The sequence below is a fragment of the Sorex araneus genome, chromosome 1, assembly GCF_027595985.1.
Source record: "Sorex araneus isolate mSorAra2 chromosome 1, mSorAra2.pri, whole genome shotgun sequence".
Taxonomy (NCBI): Eukaryota; Metazoa; Chordata; class Mammalia; order Eulipotyphla; family Soricidae; genus Sorex; species Sorex araneus.
Window position 1 is genome coordinate 177565503 of NC_073302.1, and position 20076 is coordinate 177585578.

The window sequence follows — 20076 nt, forward strand, 5'->3', positions numbered from 1 at the left end:
GCAGGTGCCTCAGCGCCTCCCATCGTTTACAAAGCACACGGCTTTCAGTTCCGCCCATGAGACACAGCACTTCTGACACCACGAGATACAGATCCCATGGAAAATGCCATCGCTGAACTTCTACTGTGTACCTAAGAACCTACCTCCATCTTATTAAGAGAGCTTTTCTGTTTCATTTTATTTTCAATTGGGGCACTGTGGTTTACCATTTTCTGTTATATACTGATTTTCAGCTGTAAACTATTCCAGCATCACACGCCCACGTGTCCCCTTCCCTGCACCACTCCCACGGGCCCTCCCCCATCCCACCCCTTCCCCACCAGCATGGAAGACAGTTCTCAGTTTCTGCTGCCCTTGGGCACTGCTACTCCCCTGTTCTTTCCTTCCTGTCCCACATATGTGAGATCACTGTGCGTCTGTCCCTCTCCAGCTCTAACCACACGGAAACAGATTTCAGGATTCTTTTCCTAACGGATGCATAGTATTCCACTGTGCGTATGTGCCACAATTTCTCTTATCAAGTCAGCTGTTCTTGGATATGGATTTTGGCTATTGCTGACAGAGCTTCGATGAACACTGGAGTGCAGATAATTTTCTAAATTGAGTTTTTGGGCCCTTGGGATGGATGCCCACAGAAGTGGAACTGCTAGTTTCTTTGGAAGCTGAATTCCTAGTTTTCTTAGAAGTGTCCAGTTGTTCTCTAAGAAGCCAGAACCAGCTCATGTTTTCATCAGCAGTGAATGAAGGCCCCTTGTTCCCCACACCCACGCTAACGCTAGCTGTTCTGTTCTTCCTGGACTTGTGCCAGTCTCACTGCTACGGGATGATATCAAATTGTTGTTTTCATTTGCATCTCCCTGAGAACTAGTTTTTTCTATCTCGCAGCTGTGTTGGTCCAGCTGTGATGCTTAGGATTCAGATTTCTACAGGACCCTCTGGACCACTCACAAACCTTCATACTGGGTATCGACAACAGCAAGACCCTCCAATACAATTTCAGTATTTTTTCTAAAGTAACTTGTCTCCCTTGTCCAAAGGAGGATACTCCAGGCTAATAACTCTTCCCGAAACAAGAGCTGGGTTGTGTGAAACAAGGACATGTACATGTACATACAATATGAGGAACACTGTCATAAGAAAAAGGAAAAGCGACTTCCCATGAGAAGACACTATGAAGTATACAAAAAGAGGTCTAGAAAGAAGCAAATTAACTAGAGCAAGTAACACAGTTTCTAGAAGAAACCACGTTTTTAAAGCTAGAAAATATGACTTCTAAATCACGTTCTAATTGTGAAACACACAGTGATGACGGTCCCCACTAGATGTCCACCACCTATGAATAAAGTATGTAAGGCCAGAATCACGTTTCATCAGGGCGGACTGGAGCTATGAAAAGAAAAAGGCATAAAATGTGTGGTGACATACCTACTATCGTAAGACAGTGAATAAAATCTTTCAGATTAGAAATATTAAAGCAGATGACATCTGACTTCCTCCAAGTGCTGTCCTGGTTTCCCACAATATTAAATAATGGCTGTGAGTGCTAATGTCAGAGCCAGTTCATTGTATCTGTCTGGGGGAGGGGCCCACACCTGGCAGTGTTCAGAGGTCACCCCAGCAGTAGTGGAGCTGGCAACTGACTTCAGCTCTACCACATGTAAGGCAGGTGCCTTAGGCACTAGAATCTCCCCAGCCCCTTAAAGAAAGTTCAGGAATAAGACAGACATCTCTGTGGTCTACAGTCTGTGTTCTGCACGCAGGAAGCCCGCTGCAGTCCTAAGCACCAGGAGGGGTCCAAAGGCAACAACAGCAGCAACAAGGAGTCAAGCTCATCTTCAAGCTATAAATAATACTAACCACAAAATTATGCTTTCCAGGGGACAGCAGGTGAGGCGCTGGCCTTGATCTCAGCACGCCCTAAGGGCCCTGAGCACTGTCTGGAGATCCTAAGCAAAGAGTTAGGAGTAAGACCTGAGCACAGTGAGGGGTGCCGGCTGCCCCTCCCCCCAAAGATCTGTTTCTTAATTTTAAAAAAAGGTAAAAAATTCTAACCACTCATTTGCAACAATAGAAATACTGCGAAAAATCACAAATGCCTCAAGACAATTTCTGCCCCTGCGTGACTGCGGCTGGGCTGGGTCTTCCTCCCATGCTGGAGTCACACCACACGGCACAGACTGACCAACAATATGCTGGTCAACCTTCCATCTGGCACACCTTATCTTTCTTCACACGGTAATTTCTCTGAAGGAAAATCAACTATTTCAGCAGTTTAACTAGTGGGAAGCAAAGAATTAAGATTGCGGGTACAGAGGTGTAACTGTGTCTTCATCAGCTTATCGAATACGGCTGTACATGTATCCATCGACTAACATTCAATTTCACGGTCGGTGATTCAGAACTTTTCAAAAGCATGAAAGTACAAAATTATCAGTACTTACTGAATAATTCCTTCCCGACTTTGTTTTAACTCATGTAAACCATATGCAATGTTTACATTTCATTACAGACTAAAAGAGATATTAGGAACTTTTGATAAATAACTGTATATTTATATTTATTCTGAAGAACATTAAAAACTCAGCTCAAAAAGAGATATATTAACATTCAGGAAACACTGGAATAGAATTGTGAAGGCATGCGAGTTTCAGAAGAAAGGCAGGGGTGCACTGCGGGACAAGCGTTCAGTGGCCAAGAACTGTTCCCTGGCCAGACCACAGCAACAGACAGACCAAGGACGGGGAACTGAGAAACGGGGCACAGTTTATTTCTCTCTCCTCCCCAGCGTAGTCCCATCTCTCCCCTTACAGGACAATCGTAGTTTTGGCCGTAGTCCCAGTCATCATAGTTTCCTCATCCTTGCCCTCCTCGTAGTCCTCCTCCTCCTGTCTAGTCCCCATGACCCCTACAGCATAGTTTTCAGAAATCATGAAGGGAGGGGCACACATTGGTGGGATTGAACATTGCCATAACACCAAACAGAGGTAAAGCCCCTCCTTCAGGGGAAACCCTAGGAGATTTAACTCACGAGAGTCTCATCTATCTAGAGGTCAGCACTCTAGATTACTAGGAGATCCACTCAAGGGCGGGACTCCATCCAGGGTGTATCGCTTCCTCCTTTCCTCAGCTAGTAATCCACTTAAACAATCATAGTGAATTTACTTCTTATAACATTCCTAGTCATTTTGTACAAACACACGTAAGAGATATACTAAGCTTAAAGGCTGGCTCCTCCTGGGGACATCTCGCTGTATATCCCAGACCACAGTCCTCAGGCCAGTTGAGTCTTTCCAGCAGAGACCTTATTCAGTTACTTCTTTCTGGGTCATGCTCTTAACTTATTATACTTCTTATGGCACTTAGCTTGTCCCCTTTCAGTGTCAGGGTAGCTTACAGCTAGCCCTGGGTCCATCCAGTCCCTTTGTCAGGACCCTCCTTTTGGTGGTGTTAGAAAGTAAAGGCAACCAAGGTTTAAGTCCAGTAAATATGATTGTGCCCAGGAGTAAATATTATTTGGAGTCAATTAATTCCCATGTTACAAAGCATAGCATCAACTGTCTTCCTGTGTCTATACAGAAAGGACATTGCTAAACCATGCAAATGACATAAAGAGAAAAGCAATACAGGATTATTAGTGTTTGAAGAAACTGGGTGTGCCTCAGGAGCACTATTGTGGGAGTAGCTCAATAAACCTAAGCTCCCTGTGGGAGGAGCAAGGACAACCCAATGTCAGCCAACAAAGGCAGGGACAACATATACATATTTTTTAAATTTATTTCAAATATTTCTACCCCCAACAGAGAACGTGCTACTGCTGAAACTACTGAGCTACAGTTTGTTTCAAATTACTAAAGCAAAAAATGCAAATGAATCTCTATAAATCTCATTTAGAAAGTAAATTGCTTAATTGCACATCCATTCAGGAGTATAATACAAAGATTCCCCATTACAGAGTCACATTTTGACTTGGAAGATATGTGCACACATATTTATCTCTTTCCCTTCATTAGAAGGCTGGTTTCCAAGATGTAAATGGTTCCATTTTTTCACAGAATAATTCAGTTTATCTAAATTCTCCTCTCTACCCCAAGCAGAGCCCCAGCAGCCGAAAACCTCCAGAACCAGCCACAGCCATGCTCAAGGTCCCTCTCCACACACACGGACAAACCTCACACATGAAGGAACCGACAGAGGAACCCAGGTGTGCGGGACCCGTGGCTGAGATCTCCAAGCCTGCTCAGATCGGGACTGGGCCTCCTCCACCCAAACCCCCAGTTTTCCAGTTGCTTGGCAGCCACACCCAGAAACTGCCCCCACGCCATGAAACCTCATCAATGGCCAAGATCCAGAGACTACAGAACAAAGCTCCCGGAAGAGAGCAATGCAGAATCTCGCACAGCAGAACCTGACAAACTACCTGTGGCATATTCGATATGCCAAAAACAGTAACAATAATGAGTCTCATTCCTCTGAACCTGAACACAACAGGTACGAATGGAGACGTTACTGGCACCCACTCGAGCAAATTGATGAGCAACGGGATAACAGTGATACAGTGATACAGTGATCTAAATTCTACTTTTGAAAAATAGTAATAAAAATCAGAACAAAAATTACAAGGTTCTTTCTGCTAGTCTTTGGCTTGATATTAAAAACTGTTTTAGCTTTAAAAAATCTGTTTCTGATCATTTTACTTCTCAAGTAGAGAAGGGTCTGCAGGTAAATGTCATTACCATCTTTCATAAGATCAAAGACTCAAGTTCCGCTGCTTCCGGGGTACCGAGAGTCAGATTCATTCATTGTGGTCACAACAGCTATTCTCAGAAAACAACACACAAAGAATAAGCATGACTTCTTATTTTGGGATTTTCTCACAATTTTATTCTCATTTTCTAGGAATCTCCAAACTGCCTTCAATAAGGGTTGTACCAATTTACATTCCTGCTAACTTTCTCAAAAACAAAGAAAATCCTGTCTTTGAAGAGCATTTGCTGTTGGTACATAAAATTACAGAGCACATTTCAAAAGAGATGTATCATAAAGAGAAAAACTACTTTAAGCAGACACCAGAAAAAAAGGAAAGGAAGGAAGTTAAACATAATCCAAGAAGCAAGTCAAATGTCTCACCTTGGAGCACAGAACCTACTCCAAGCTGGGTAGCTTAGGGCTCACTGCGGGTCTGTAGACCCCCGGCCCGGGCAGCCTAGGGCTCACTGCGGGTCTGTAGACCCCCAGCCCGAGTAGCCTAGGGCTCACTGTGGTCTGTAGACCCCTAGCCCAGGAAGCCTAGGGTCACTGCGGGTCTGGACTCTGCAGTGACTGTTGGGCATCATCATTTCAAAGACTTCTACGATCGAGCCCAAGTCCTCACTGAGACTGTATTCCAGCGAGGAGCCCAAGGGAAAGTGCTGTATGAAATTCCAAGTGTGCCTACCTGTGGCTGTATGTTCAGATTATAAGAAAGGGGCATTGGAGAAAGGACAGAGAAGCTGTTGTACTGAGAGATTCGTCTGGGACACCATTTCTCAATCAGGGGCAATCAGCCCCTGTGGGTTCCCAAAGTATTCCAAGGGGTGAAAATCATGTGAACGGGGTTGGGAGATGTCCATGCTTAGACTAGGGGGTGACCACAGGTCAGCGGGCTCCACAGGAAGAAAACAAGGTTAGAAGGGCTCCTGTCGGCAAGTGCTGGGAAACACCACCAGGTGAGGAGAAACCAACAGGCAGTATGTTCCTGCCTCCCTCAGAGAAGATCCCAGTAACAAACTCTGGCACTGCTCACTGCCTGCATAGGCTTGCAGACAGCCTCACATGAACTGTGGCAATGACTTTCAAAGGTTACTGTGGCAATACGGAGTTACAGTACACTTGGCACAATGCCTGCGAAGAGCCCATGCAGGAAGCAGAAAAAAAAAAAAGAGGATAGGTAGAAATGGATGTCAGGAAAGGGGAAAAGATAATAAAGCTCTTTCAAAGATCAAAAAGAGAGGACTGGGTTCACATCAGGAGCATTTACAAGACACTACGATCTACACAACGGAAATCCATTACACACTCAATTAGGGACAAGAATCAAACCTCAAAGGACAGGCACAGAGAAGGAAACCACATGATTGGCTCTGCCATGAATCACTCAATAAAGGAGTCCCAAGCAAGGGAGATTTGTAGGAAAATACTATCTGAGTCTCAGAGCCTATCCATGAAGTGTGAGTCTGTCACCTCACTAAGTGTGAGTGTGGTTTTAAAGAAAGATGTGTAGGGCTGGAGCAATAGCACAGCGGGTAGTGCGTTTGCCTTGCATGCGGCCTACCCGGGTTCAATTCCCAGCATCCCAAATGGTCCCCTGAGCACCACTAGGAGTAATTCCTGAGTGCAAAGCCAGGAGTAACCCCTGTGCATTGCTGGGTGTGACCCAAAACGCAAAAAAAAAAAAAAAAAAAGAAAGATGTGTGTTTTTCAATGTATATGCAAAAGGCAAAGATGCTACTTGATGCTACTTAATCTGGTGCTCATGAAATAGCAAAGAAAATTTGAACAGATGAGATCTTCATTGCCTTTTACAAACCTTCTAACTAGATTCACATTATTCCATCATACTCCATCTTACTATGCATCCAAGGTCAGCCTCAAGGCAGGACGCCTGCCTCATGCTGCCTGCTTCATATCCCTGCAGCCATCCCACAACGCCCAGCCATCCCAGTTCAGAGAGTTCAGAGAGGAAGGGGCAGGGTAAGACCAAGAAGAAAATAAGCAAACTGTAAAAAAAAAAAAAAAAAAAGTTGTGGCAGGATGGATCTGAAAATTGAATCCAACATTCTACTGCCTGCAAGAAACACATCTGAACAGTCAGAGCAAACACAGATTCAAAGTCAATTCTACAGGCAAACAACTCCCTCAAAAAAGCCAGGGTGGACATTCTGGTATCAGACCACATTGATTTCAGACTGAAGAAGGTCACAAGAGACAGTGAAGGTTATTTCTTATTGATGAAGGGATCTGTACAACAGGAAGAACTTACACTCCTAAATGTAGATGAACCTAATGAGGGACCAGCAAAATACTTAAATCAACTACTCATAAACTTGAAGAAAGACACTAATAGCAACACAATATCAGGCCTGAATCCATACAGTACATGAAGGAAAATGTAGGCAGAATCCTCCGTGACATTGAAGCTAAAAGCATCTTTAAGGATGAAACACCACTGACCAAGCCAGTGGAAATAAACATACACAAATGGAACTACATTAAACTAAGAAGCTACTGCACCTCAAGAGAAACAGTGATCAAAATACAGAGAGCCCAAAGAATTGGGAAAGAGTCACTGTATCCCGTTGCTCATCGATTTGTTTGAGCGGGCACCAGTAACGTCTCCATGGTGAGACTTGTTACTGTTTTTGGCATATCAAATACGCCACGAGTAGCTTTCCAGGCTCTGCTGTGTGGGCGAGATTCCAAGATACTCTCCGTAGCTTACGGGGCTCTCCAAAAGGAACCGAGGAATCAAACCCGGGTCGGCCGTGTGCAAGGCGAATGCCCCACCCGCTGCGCTATCACTCCAGCCCAATACCCATCGGATAGGGGGTTAATATCCAGGATATACAAGACACTAGTGGAATTGTACAAGAAAAGAAAACGCCAACCCCATCAACAAATGGGGAGAAGAAATAAACAGAAGCTTCCTCAAAATTCTAGAGATTCACACCTTTCACCTGGCAAACTCCCTCCGTCTACCTCTCACATTCTATCACATCATGTGTGTGAACACAGAGTAAATATGAGAATATATAAAATAAACTCAGAAAAGAACACAGTAAGAAATAGGTAAGAGGAGGAAGGTAAAACCTTCAAAGTACTAGGTGGATAGTGGAACCTCTAAGAGTATTGATGAATTTTAAGAAATTGAGAGGAAAAAAATAGACTCATAAACAAGTTGTTACAATGAAGCCTCTTTAAGTACATTACCACAAAAAAGTCTATCATTAAGGTCAGTTGTCAGGCACTTATTACATGCATGTATCTGTACTCACACTAGCAGTATGCCAAACTGTACTTTCTATTTTAATATTAGAAATTTCCCCCATTTGATGGAAAAATCTCAGGCCCGCCCCCATAGATAACAAAATTTTACCAGATTAGAAGAAATCACACTAACACTACAGAAGTAATGTCATCCAACATTCCTGATGTAATTAGTACATAAAGCAGATACCTGTCATTATTCTGCCAGAAGGACCCAGGAAAGTCTCGAGACCTTGCTCAGCACTGTCGAACACCAAAGGGGCAGCATCCACACCCAGACCTGGACCGCCCCGACACAGCAGCCACCTCAGGATCTTCTGCTGTTTAAAGACTCTCACTTTCTCGTGACTATGCTGTGGGGTTTTTTTTAATGTAAATTTATGAGCACGAAATTACACTCCCACACAATATATTACAAGTAACTAAAGCACAGTTTAAGTACCTTAAGTGCATGCAACGTTTCATCCCTCAAAAATTAAGACCTCTTTTATGTTTCTTTCTAATCTATATGGCAAAAGTACCACCCTCTAATAGCACACCAACTGGTAAAAGAGAATTCAAACTACAGTGGCTTAGGAAAGGAATCAGTTAACTGTTAAAAGTCAGAAAGCAACATTTCAAATTTTGGACAAGCCAGCTCAACGGAATTCTCATTAAAATTCCCTGAACACAGGGATCTAACAACCTCCTAGTTTTTTGAAGTACAAACTTTACCTGGGTCATTATGAGAATGAGGCACCACAAACACCTGAAGAGGAGATGAGTTCCATTCATTTTCATCATAACTAATGTCAAATCCTTGCTTCCAAACTCCGCCATCTGGATTGTCAAAAGGAATTATATTGTAAACATTCAACATCTAAAAAACATAAAAACAAAAGAGAGTAAGTATAACCATGGATAACCATCAACTTAGTCATGGAAAATATTTGCTTTATTTAAAGTACTTCCTATTAGGACCAGAGTTAGGACAGGGGCCAGCAAGCTTGCCTGGGGTAGCTAGCAGTGTGTACAATTCCCTGCACACTACACAAATTAAATGAACAAATAAATCTAAAATTATCCTCATACTCCACATATTTTGTAACATAAAACAATTTTTAAAGACCCTGCAAATTTTAAGGCACAAAACAATTCGGCACCAACATCTTAAAACACTTACTAATATAATTAACCTGGTAAATAATACCCTCCTCCATCTGGTTCTAAGAAATTATTCCATTTCTTCATCCCTCCTTCATCCCCTATAAATAGCTAAAAAAAGAAAAAAAAACCTGAATAGCAAACAGAAATGAGGAACTATAAACATGACCCAATTTCAGGATTTTTTTTTTTGTGTATGTGCTTTTTGGGTCACACCCGGTGATGCACAGGGGTCACTCCTGGTTCTGCTCTCAGGAATCACCCCGGGCAGTGCTCAGAGGATCATAAGAGATGCTGAGAATTGAACCTGGGTCGGCCGTGTGCAAGGAAAATGTCCTATCCACTGTGCTATTGCTCCAGCTCCTATTGCAGGATTTTTAATCCAAAAACTAACAACTTTTACTCTGAGTTGTCCTTTCAAAATTTATTTTCATCTGGGAGATTTTGGGACCACACCCAGCAGTGCTCAAGCCTTAGTGCTGGCTCTGTGGCATTCAGGGACCCTCTGCTGAGGCAGGCACCCAACCCAGGTGGCCACAAGCAAGGCAAGAGTCTTGCACACTGGGTTTTCTCTCTCTGAACTGTCTATATTGGAACCAACTGCATAAGGTTTAAATTATGTGACTGGGGCTGGAGCGATAGCACAGCGGGTAGGGCGTTTGCTTTGTATGCATCTGACCCAGGTTCGAATCCCAGCATCCCATATGGTCCCCTGAGCACCACCAGGAGTAATTCCTGAGTGCAAAGCCAGGAGTAACCCCTGTGCACCGCCGGGTGTGACCCAAAAAGCAAAAAAAAAAAAAAAAAATTAATTATGTGATCATGGACTGGAGCAACAGCACAGTGAGTAAGGTGTTTGCCTTGCATACAGCAACTTGGGCTCGATTCCTCCACCCCTCTCGGAGTATCCCACCCGCAAGGCAGAGCCTGGCAAGCTACCAGGGGCATATTCCATATGCCCAAAACAGTAACAACAAGTCTCATAATGGAGACATTACTGGTGCCCACTCAAGCAAATCGATGAACAACTGGACAACAGTGCTATATGATTATAAACACATCTAGAGATCTTCTTTCTCTTCCTCTATGTTATGTTTACCTGGTTTATTCTAAAAATAAAACTACAATAGGGACAGCTAGCTATAATCACTGAAAAACAGAAAAACAAACTGTAATGTAATTTTCAAGTCTCCAAGTGTCCTTAAGTTTCTACTGCAATCTACTTGGACAAACATAAAAATACTGCAAAGTCTAAAAACTTGTTCTTCCTAGTCTCCGTAAACCTAGCAAGGAAAACAAGCACTCATCTTCGGTAAAATTTAAATAATATAAAAATTAGATCATAACTGATTTATAAATGAGTCACTCTTCATAAGGTATCAAGCACGTTGTATAAAAGTACAAAGGCTTTCAAGGCACTCAGTTTCGGCAGGTCCCAAGCATGTGACATTACTCAACTGAAATGCTCCCGGGGCAGCGTGCCGGCCCTCTTGGCAGCCAGCGGGCATCCTCGAAACCCCCGGCTGCCAGGACACTCTTCCCATCCAGCTCAGCTTGCAAAGAACAAATGAAGCCAGCACAGAACCCGTTTTGCCCTGAACCGGGTACGGAAAGGACGTGGGTGAGTCTGAAGGCAGCGCTCACGGACGCACTCCACTGTCCAGTCAGCTCCTCGGAGAGAGCCTGGCACTCGGGAAGGCAGCTGAGGCCTGCCCTCAGTGATGCATGCCAGCCTGCTGGGACAGGCTGTCCACACACCCTTTCACGAGCCCCAGCTCCCAGTCATGGCACCGGGGCTCAGCCACTGCTAACGGGCCAACAGCCCCAGGAGCAAGGGTCAGAGGGGCTGGTCTGCAGCGTCCCCGACACAGGAACCCTCGCCTAAGCATGGAGCAGACGCTCCACTTTCTGTAAGCCACACTACAGAAAAGCCAAAATGCCATCTCAAGAGGTCTGCAACATAAAGCCGTGCTCCCAAAGCCACAAGAACGTGTATCCAGGACATGGGAGGAGCTCAGCTTAAAGTGGCTACACTTTACTTCAAGTGGCCACAGGCTCGAGGGGACAGTGGCTTCCATCCAGGACAGAATTCTGGAATATTCCCTTCACTCTCCTCAAGAGACAGGAGAAAAAATATCTGCCCCTACAGTGTACACCACCTATACTATATGTAACTTAGAGTGAGGAAAGACCTCCTCTTCCAAACGCTGATCTCTCTGGCTCAATTTAAACCTCCACATGCCTTCAACCGGGACAGAAAAGAAGATCTGAGAACCATACAAAATGCTCACATTCATACCATATAACATAGAGAGAAAATATTAAATTACAGAATTTTATTACCAAAAAGAACATTAATGATTCAAAGAATAATCAAATCACTTTACATAGAAACTGTATGTTTATTTCTTTCCACAGAAACAAATCCAAAGGGTTTGCATAGTTGGACCAGTTAATGATTAACAAGCATGTCCCTTACCTGCACTTCTCGGCTCTGGCTATTGCTCTGGGTGGCAAACAGGCACTCTTCAGGGGACACCGGGAGGCCCAGCGACTTTGACGGCAGAGGTGGGGGGCCAGCGCCTCGGCTGATGTTGCCTTGTGAACTTCTCGAACCGTCTTCCACAGATTCGCTCAAATTAATCACCGAGTCTCTGATGTTTGAGATGATCTCATTATTCTCAGCTAGTAAGCGCTCCAAGTGGTCTATTTTTTGTTGCAACATTACGAGCTGGCCCTGCAATTAAGAAGGAAAAAGCAGCCATATATCAAACTAATCTAGATCTGCTGATACACTTTCTTGTTTAAGATGTGGGGCCTGCTCAGAAGTGCTGCCCTGCCACTCCATTCTCCTGTGATGGGGTGACAGGAAATGGCAACAGCTGCCAGGTCCACGCCCATTTACGGAGAAAATCTTCGCAATACTGTTTCTGGATGTACAACAGAAGGACCGAGAGGATGGGATATACTTTCCAGAACTCCAAGTCCAGCGCCCAGAGACCAAGGGTCCCCAGCCAAGTGCTTCAACCTCCTCCACTTCAGGAGGAAATTATTCATTCAAGCAGAATTCTGACAAGTCACGAGGATTAAAAAGAAATTGCCTAAAAAAAATCATTCCATCTCAATGCTTGTAAATAATCCTAAATTAAAGAAATACTGTCCAGGGTCTGTGGAGGGGTCTCTGGAAGACTGAATCTCCACGGTTCAATCTCTAGCACCACAGCACCCATCAGCACCACCAGATGCCTGGAGGCCCCCGAGTAGCACCAGGTGAGCCGAGAGATCCTTGAGCACTATAGGGTGAGCCGTGGTGATCACTGGATCTCCGGGTCCTGAGCAGTAGCTCACTGCTGAGCCCGGGCACTGAACAATCTGACCCAGTTAGCCAAGTACAGGTGGCAACAGCAGCCCACAGCCCCCAAATAAGTGCCTGGGAGGACAAAAAGAGGAAATCTATAGAGAGTAACAAGAATGTTGCTGTCACAGACAGAGTACGTATCTGAGGGAGTGTGTCCATCCAGAGTGATGAGAACACTCTGATGATGCAGTGGGTATGTACCTGAGGGACTGCACCTATGGTGAGTGATGAGAATACCCCGATCACAAAAGGAGGATGGATCTGAGGGACTGCACCTACTGAGAGTGACTAGAATACCCCGATCACATAGGGGGGATGTATCTGAGGGACTGCACCTAGAAAGTGACAAGAATACTATGATCACATAAGGAGTATGTACCTGAGGGACTGCACCTATAGAGTGATGAGAATACCCCAACCACAAAGGGAGGATGGATCTGAGGGACTGCACCTAGAGAGTGATGAGAATACTCCAACCACAAAGAGAGTATGTACCTGAGGGACTGCACCTACAGAGTGATGAGAATACCCCAATCACAAAGGGAGGATGGATCTGAGGGACTGCACCTATGGAGAGTGATGAGAATACCCCGATCACAAAGGGAGGATGGATCTGAGGGACTGCACCTATGGAGAGTGATGAGAATACCCCGATCACAAAGGGAGGATGGATCTGAGGGGCTGCACCTATAGAGTGATGAGAATACCCCAATCACATAGGGAGGATGGATCTGAGGGGCTGCACCTATAGAGAGTGAGGAGAATAGCCCAATCACATAGGGAGGATGGATCTGAGGGACTGCACCTACAGAGTGATGAGAATACCCCGATCACATAGGGAGGATGGATCTGAGGGACTGCACCTACAGAGTGATGAGAATACCCCAATCACATAGAGTGATGAGAATACCCCAATCACAAAGGGAGGATGGATCTGAGGGACTGCACCTACAGAGTGATGAGAATACCCCAATCACATAGAGTGATGAGAATACCCCAATCACAAAGGGAGGATGGATCTGAGGGACTGCACCTACAGAGTGATGAGAATACCCCAATCACATAGAGTGATGAGAATACCCCAATCACAAAGGGAGGATGGATCTGAGGGACTGCACCTACAGAGTGATGAGAATACCCCAATCACATAGAGTGATGAGAATACCCCAATCACAAAGGGAGGATGGATCTGAGGGACTGCACCTACAGAGTGATGAGAATACCCCAATCACATAGAGTGATGAGAATACCCCAATCACATAGGGAGGATGGATCTGAGGGACTGCACCTATAGAGTGATGAGAATACTCCAACCACAAAGAGAGTATGTATCTGAGGGACTGCACCTACAGAGAGTGAGGAGAATACTCCAACCACAAAGAGAGTATGTATGGAGGGAGTGCATGTATTGAGAGTGACAAGAATACTCTGACCATGTAGGGAGTATATATGTGAAGGACTGCACCTCTAGCAAGTAACAAGAATACTCTGATCATGGACATAGTGTGTATCTGAGGAACTGAGTCTTCTGCTACTCACGGGCCGCTCAGGCCCTCCTTGAAGAAAGCAGGAACACACCGACATGCTTAGACCTCCTTCACACTGGATCATTCAGCTTCACAAAAATGAAGGCGTCCTGCGGCTACACAGTTCAAGGGTTCTGGCACTTGTATTGCACACAGTCATCACCCCAGTATATGAGGGCACTGCGAATGGCTGAGCAGAGCCAGGAGTGAGTCCTGGGGCGGGGAGAGTGCCCTGACGTTCACCACATGATGAACCTTAAGGAGGTGAGTAGGCAGACGAAAGGCCCCACAGACCTCACCCCCACGTGAATCTGACAGCACCACCAACACATATACAACAGACTGCTCACTTCCAGTGGCAAGTGCTCCAAGAGGGGAAAGGATCCAGGAGCTCAACAGTATACTCTAAGATTTAAAATAATATGGCCTATGGGTATAAAGTGTCAAATAGAGAGGGAAGTTGGTAAAACTGTACTGCATATTTTACCATCACAGGGGAAGAGGTTATAACTGTGCAGTGATAGTTATTAATTAGAATTATTATGGTGATAATTTTTAATATATTCACATATTAAACCACTGTTATACAACTGAAACTATTCATGTTATATACCAATGATATTTCAGCTAAAAATAAAAGAAAAAGAAGTTGAAAACAAAAATCAACAGCTAAGTTCATAATAAGGTTTAAAAATGCATTGTGAACAATTCAAGACACAGAAACACATACTGCACCATCAACAACAGACAGAAAGAAGAGAAGACAAAAAAAGAGAAGAAAAAAACACCTAACTGTCGAAAAGTTCAAATAAATGTCTGCATCTATGGTTTTCAACTACGTACTGCACAACAGTGCCAGTCTACAGCCTAAAAATACTAAAAACCATTTATGATGAAAGGCTTTTCCATCCATCACTGAAAATTAAAAAATGTAAGCTCTAGAAAATAAGAGGGTACCAGGCAATATTGGAAGAAAAAAAAGGTCAGGCCAGAGTGATAGTACAGTGGGTAGTTTTTGCCTGGCACACAGTCAGGCTTTAATACCTGGCATTCCCCCTGGGCACTTCCAGGAATAATTCCTAAGCACAGAACCAGGAGTAAACCCTTAGCATCACCAGGCATGGTCCAAAAACTGAAAAAAAAAATTTAATTTAAATTTTAAAAAATTTATTAAAAAAGTCACTGTATCACTGTATCACTGCCATCCCGTTGCTCATCGACTTGCTCAAGCAGGCACCAGTAACGTCTCCATTGTGAGACTTGTTACTGTTTTTGGCATATCGAATTACACCAAGGAGAGCTTGCCAGGCTCTGACATGTGGACGGGATACTCTCAGTAGCTTGCCAGGCTCTCCGAGACAGAGGATTCGAACCCAAGTCGGCTGTGTGCAAGGCAAACGCCCTACCCGTTGTGCTATTAATTTTTTTTGAAAAATATAAAATTGTTTAAAAAATATTAAAAAATTTATAAAATTTTATAAAATCAATTTAAAATAGCATAGATTTAAAAAATAGATGCATGAGCAGAACATGTCAAATTAAAAACCTTTATTACTGGAAGGTTATAAGCAAGATTAAAAACTGGCTGTGGGTGCCTATAGGCTCGTCTGTGTGTTAGGAATACTGCATGACCTTTTATGGGACGACTGGGGGTGCTACGGATTGTACTCCCAGGCCATGGCCAGTGCAGCAGACAAAGGGGAGCGACCAGTTCACTGATGCTGACCACGAGGAATCAGCACACTAAGGTTTACCAAGAAACAGGCCATTTCAGCGAGCTGTGAAAAGTCATAAACCTGAGCAAATTAGGGAAGGTATTTTGGAATCAGATCTCAAAGGGAGCCAAAATGAAACCCCATCAGTATGACCCTGGAGTGCTGAGACTGGGAGGTAGAGGCTGTATCAAAATGATTTCATACATATCAAAAACTGCCTTTAAGGTAATGTCACCTCTGGGGTGGTGTGGGGTGACCACAAAATGGACAGATCGCTGAAGCCTGCTTACCAGCATATGCAAGAAGTGCATGGTGTCAGCACAAAACTCACCGAGCAAGACACTCAAGCTTTAGCGAAAGAGGAAAATATACATTGTAGACGGAGAGCTAGTACAACGGGTAAGGCACTTGCCTTGCACACAGCAGACCTGGGTTCGATCCCCAGCACTACTATATATATAGTCCCCTGAGCACCACCAGGAGTGACCCCTGAGCACATTGCCAGGAATAAGCCCCAAGGAAAGGTGGGTATAGCCAAAAAACAAATGGTGGTGGAGACTGGGCACTGGTGGAGGAATGGGTACTCAATCATAGTATGACTGAAACATAAGCACAAAGGTTTATAAGTCTGTTACTGCACCTCATGGGGATTCACTTAAAAATAAAACTATATATGTATTTATATTAAAAAAACACTAAAAATTAAAAAGAAAAAAGGAATACACATCAATTCACCATTCAAAAGGGCAAAGCAAAGGACACTTCAGTAGAACAGCACAAGTCCAGGGCTCAGGGAGAAGCTAGCGAGCCACCCAGGTTATTTCCGACAGGCAGCACCGAGCAGTACCACCCTATCAACCCTGCGAACGTAACATAGGGATGACGACGGGGTGGCTCTCAATGGGGGAGAGAACGTATCCTTGACAGATCCCAACATTCACACCCTCCAAAGCAAAGAATATCTGAGTCAGGCAGTATGCCGACACACAGATCTGCAAATATTCTCCTGAGGAGACATGCCCTCAAAGGCCATCTAAAATACACGAGAAACCTGTTCACTATCATACATAGTCCATACAAGTCCACTCCAGGGAAGCTTATGACTTCCACCACAGCAAGTAATAACAGTAGATTCAGTTTTCTGACTCCAAAACTATACAGATCTTGCTAAAATAAACCCTCAGCTTAGATTAAAACCCTAGAACTTAGAAAGACGACAAAAGTTTTACAGAATCTTCCAGTGTATAAATTAAGACATGGGTACATGCATTTTTTTCCAGATGTTCTTTGGTTTTGTTTTTATACTTTCAGTAACAGATCGTTTGGGAGCCAAACTTACGTTCAGGGCATGAACCCTAGAAAGCATAGTAGTTCCTTCCTGGAATATTTTAACCCTGGCCTTTGTCCCCAAACCCAGGGGTGAGAGTACGATTCTAAACAAATACTCCAGGAGATAGTTGTTGCATGAAAGGGATCCTGACGAGCTTGAAAGAGGACTGATAAGGACTCCCAACCTCACTGGGTCTCCAGAGATGCAACTTAGTGATTACTACCTGGAATTCTCAGAACTAAGATCCACGGAGAACAGTGGCACAGACATTTGTCAGCATAATGGTCATAAGTTAAATTTAATTTATGCATAAATTAAAGCATCAATTACAGAAAATCATTTTTAACTTAAACTCTAATATATAAAGTACAGCAGAACGTCCATCCAAACGCTTAAATTTTCAACTATACAAAATACCTCCTAAGCAAATTCTGTACATATGACAACATGACAGACAAGAGTGGTGTGATCATAAAGGGCTGTGCTAGGAATCCACATTTAAGAGAAATCACAGACAATGTTTCGATTATGCTGACAAGTGAGAGAATACTGATGGCAATATTGGAAACGACAATTTTCTGTAGGGCAGGAAAATCAGTGAGAAAGCCACTCTACTCTGATTTGCTAATCAGTTCCATAGGGAGGCGACACTGTTGTGCTGTTGAGGAGCGGGGAAGGAAGTTCTGATATTTGATTTATTCTGCTTTTGACAAAAGAGGAAACCGAGGGGCAGGGGGATTACGAATATCATACTTTTGAAAGAGAAAATTTAAAAGCATACTCCAAGGCAAAACAGAACCACTGCCCACTCTGTGGACAAAATAGAAAAACGTACATCTAGAGTTAACCCCAGGTGCTGTCAGTCACCCTGTCAGTCACCAGCCAGGCTGAAAGGGGAGTCTCTAGCTTCCTCCCTGGGCGAGCAGTGGGCCAATGTCCCCTCGGCGCCCCGCTGGGTATGCACAGCTTACATGGACCTGCTGATCATCTGCTTAACTGGGTAACAATAAGCCGAATTACCCTGGTGCAAAATTCTTCCATCTCGTGCTCTAGGATACTATATTTCACGTTTTAAAATAACAGCAAAAAATAATCTTTGTTTTTAATGCCCGCCGTTATCAGATGTTAGTTAGCTGAAAGGTGAAGCGCACGGTTCCTGGATCATAATCTGGGCTTCAGCCCTAGCTCTGAAACCGACATACACGCTGGCCATGAAGAAGGCATGATTTTCAGGGGCACTGTTAACTGAGGGGCAAAACGCCACGCTTGAAAAGGCCATGCCTAACAGTAAGAAAGCGTGGAAAAGAGATTATCCTGTCACAGATACGGAAGCTGAAAGATGGCTCTCTCAAGTCACGCTGATGGGTGCAGAAAAAGACTAGCCAAGAGTGCAGCAGGTGGGTGATCACCTGGCACACTGCTGACCCAGGGCCAGTTCTCAGCACCACATAATGTCCCTGGAGTGCACCAGGAGTGCCCACAGAGCGCAGAGCCAGGAGTAAGCCTTGAGCTCCGGCAGGTGGGGGCCCAAAGGCAAACTAAACAGACTATGTTCACTGCATATCCAAGATCCAGGAAAAGACCAAGAGCCCAACAACAGACGTGTGGACAAAGAAACAGTGTGGGAACAATACTCAGGAGAAAAGTGCAATCTCACAGGCCCCCGCAACTTCAGTGGAGGAAGACAGGCAAACCGAGAGCGTCAGAACACAAACTAAAAAGACCAGATCAGCTGCAGCCACAGGAGTATAACCTGGAGAAACAGGGAGGGACTTGGCAGCCCCCCTGCAAACAAGCACTGGGCCCCATCAGTGCAAGGAAAGAAAGGGGCTGTGGGGAGGGGCCGTGACACTGGTGGGCCGGAAGCAGTGCTGTCGCCTCAGTACTCTCATCACCACTGTTTCTGCCTTGGACCACAGGCACGTTACTACAGGCCCAGCAGCCAAAAACCTCCAGAACCCAACTGCTGCCACGCTCGCGGCCACTCTCCACACACTCGGGCCGCTGTTCATTTCAGCGACCCAGAGTGGGCAGATGAGTTCCCCTCCCCACCCAAAGGGCAGCCAAAAGCCCTGGCAGCCAAAAGCCTCCAGAACTGTGAGCACGCAAATGCAACCTCGTGACATGTCATATCTCACATCACTAATATTGCAAGAGTAGAGCACCATATTTGATGGGGTTAAAGTAAAAGACACCAATCTTAGATGGAAATATCTTTTTACAGACATATACATCACTTGTAACCCTTATCATCCCATTGCTCATCGATTTGTTCAAGTGGGCGCCAGTAATGTCTTCATTCATCCCTGTCGCATGCTAGTATAGCCCAATGGCATCTGCTTGCTCCAAGAGCAAGAAAAGCCTCAAACCATTCGTTCAGGGTGTTGGCCAAGATGTCTGGCCATCTCCTAGTGGACAGCCACATGGTCTTTTGATGTCCTGTGGAATCCAGTCGGTAACAGCTCTAGTCCAGCGGTTGTCTCTGAACCATATTACGTGTCTGGCCCATCTAATTTTCGACACCTTAGCAAACAAGAAAGCATCCCTGATTCTTGATCATCGACCAAGGTCGGAACTCCAGATTTCTTCTCTCACATGAGTAAGACATGATACTCCAAGCATAGCTCTTTCAATTCCTCTTTGTGAGACCCAAATAGAATTCTCGTTCTGTTTTTGTAGGGCCCAGGTCTCTAAGGCGTATGTTAGTGCAAGAAGAATGGTAGAGTCGAAAAGATGTGCCCAGAACTGGAGGCTCTTCTTTCTCTTAACCATTTCAACGCTCTTGAAGGCGGTCCATGCTGATCTCTTCCTCCTGTGCAGTTTTGGCGCCAAGTCATTCATCATGTTGAGTTCTCGACCCAGGTACACATAGCTGCTGCATTCAGAGATGTTCGTTCCATCGAAAGCAAAAAGAATGTCAGGAACTAGTTCCTTTCTCATGAACAATGTCTTCATAAGATTCAGCTGCAGTCCGACCTTTCC

At 44.5% G+C, this 20076-nt stretch overlaps 1 protein-coding gene across 1 annotated transcript in view; it reads right to left on the minus strand.

Moving 5' to 3' along the window:
- MAN2A1 (mannosidase alpha class 2A member 1) overlaps positions 1–20076 on the minus strand; it is a 197661-nt gene that overhangs the window by 150062 nt on the left and 27523 nt on the right. The window contains exons 2-3 of the mRNA XM_055144979.1: positions 11645–11902; positions 8737–8881 (exon numbers count right to left, since the gene is read on the minus strand). Coding sequence (XP_055000954.1) covers positions 8737–8881; positions 11645–11902 — 403 coding nt within the window. The remainder of the gene's footprint in view (positions 1–8736; positions 8882–11644; positions 11903–20076) is intronic.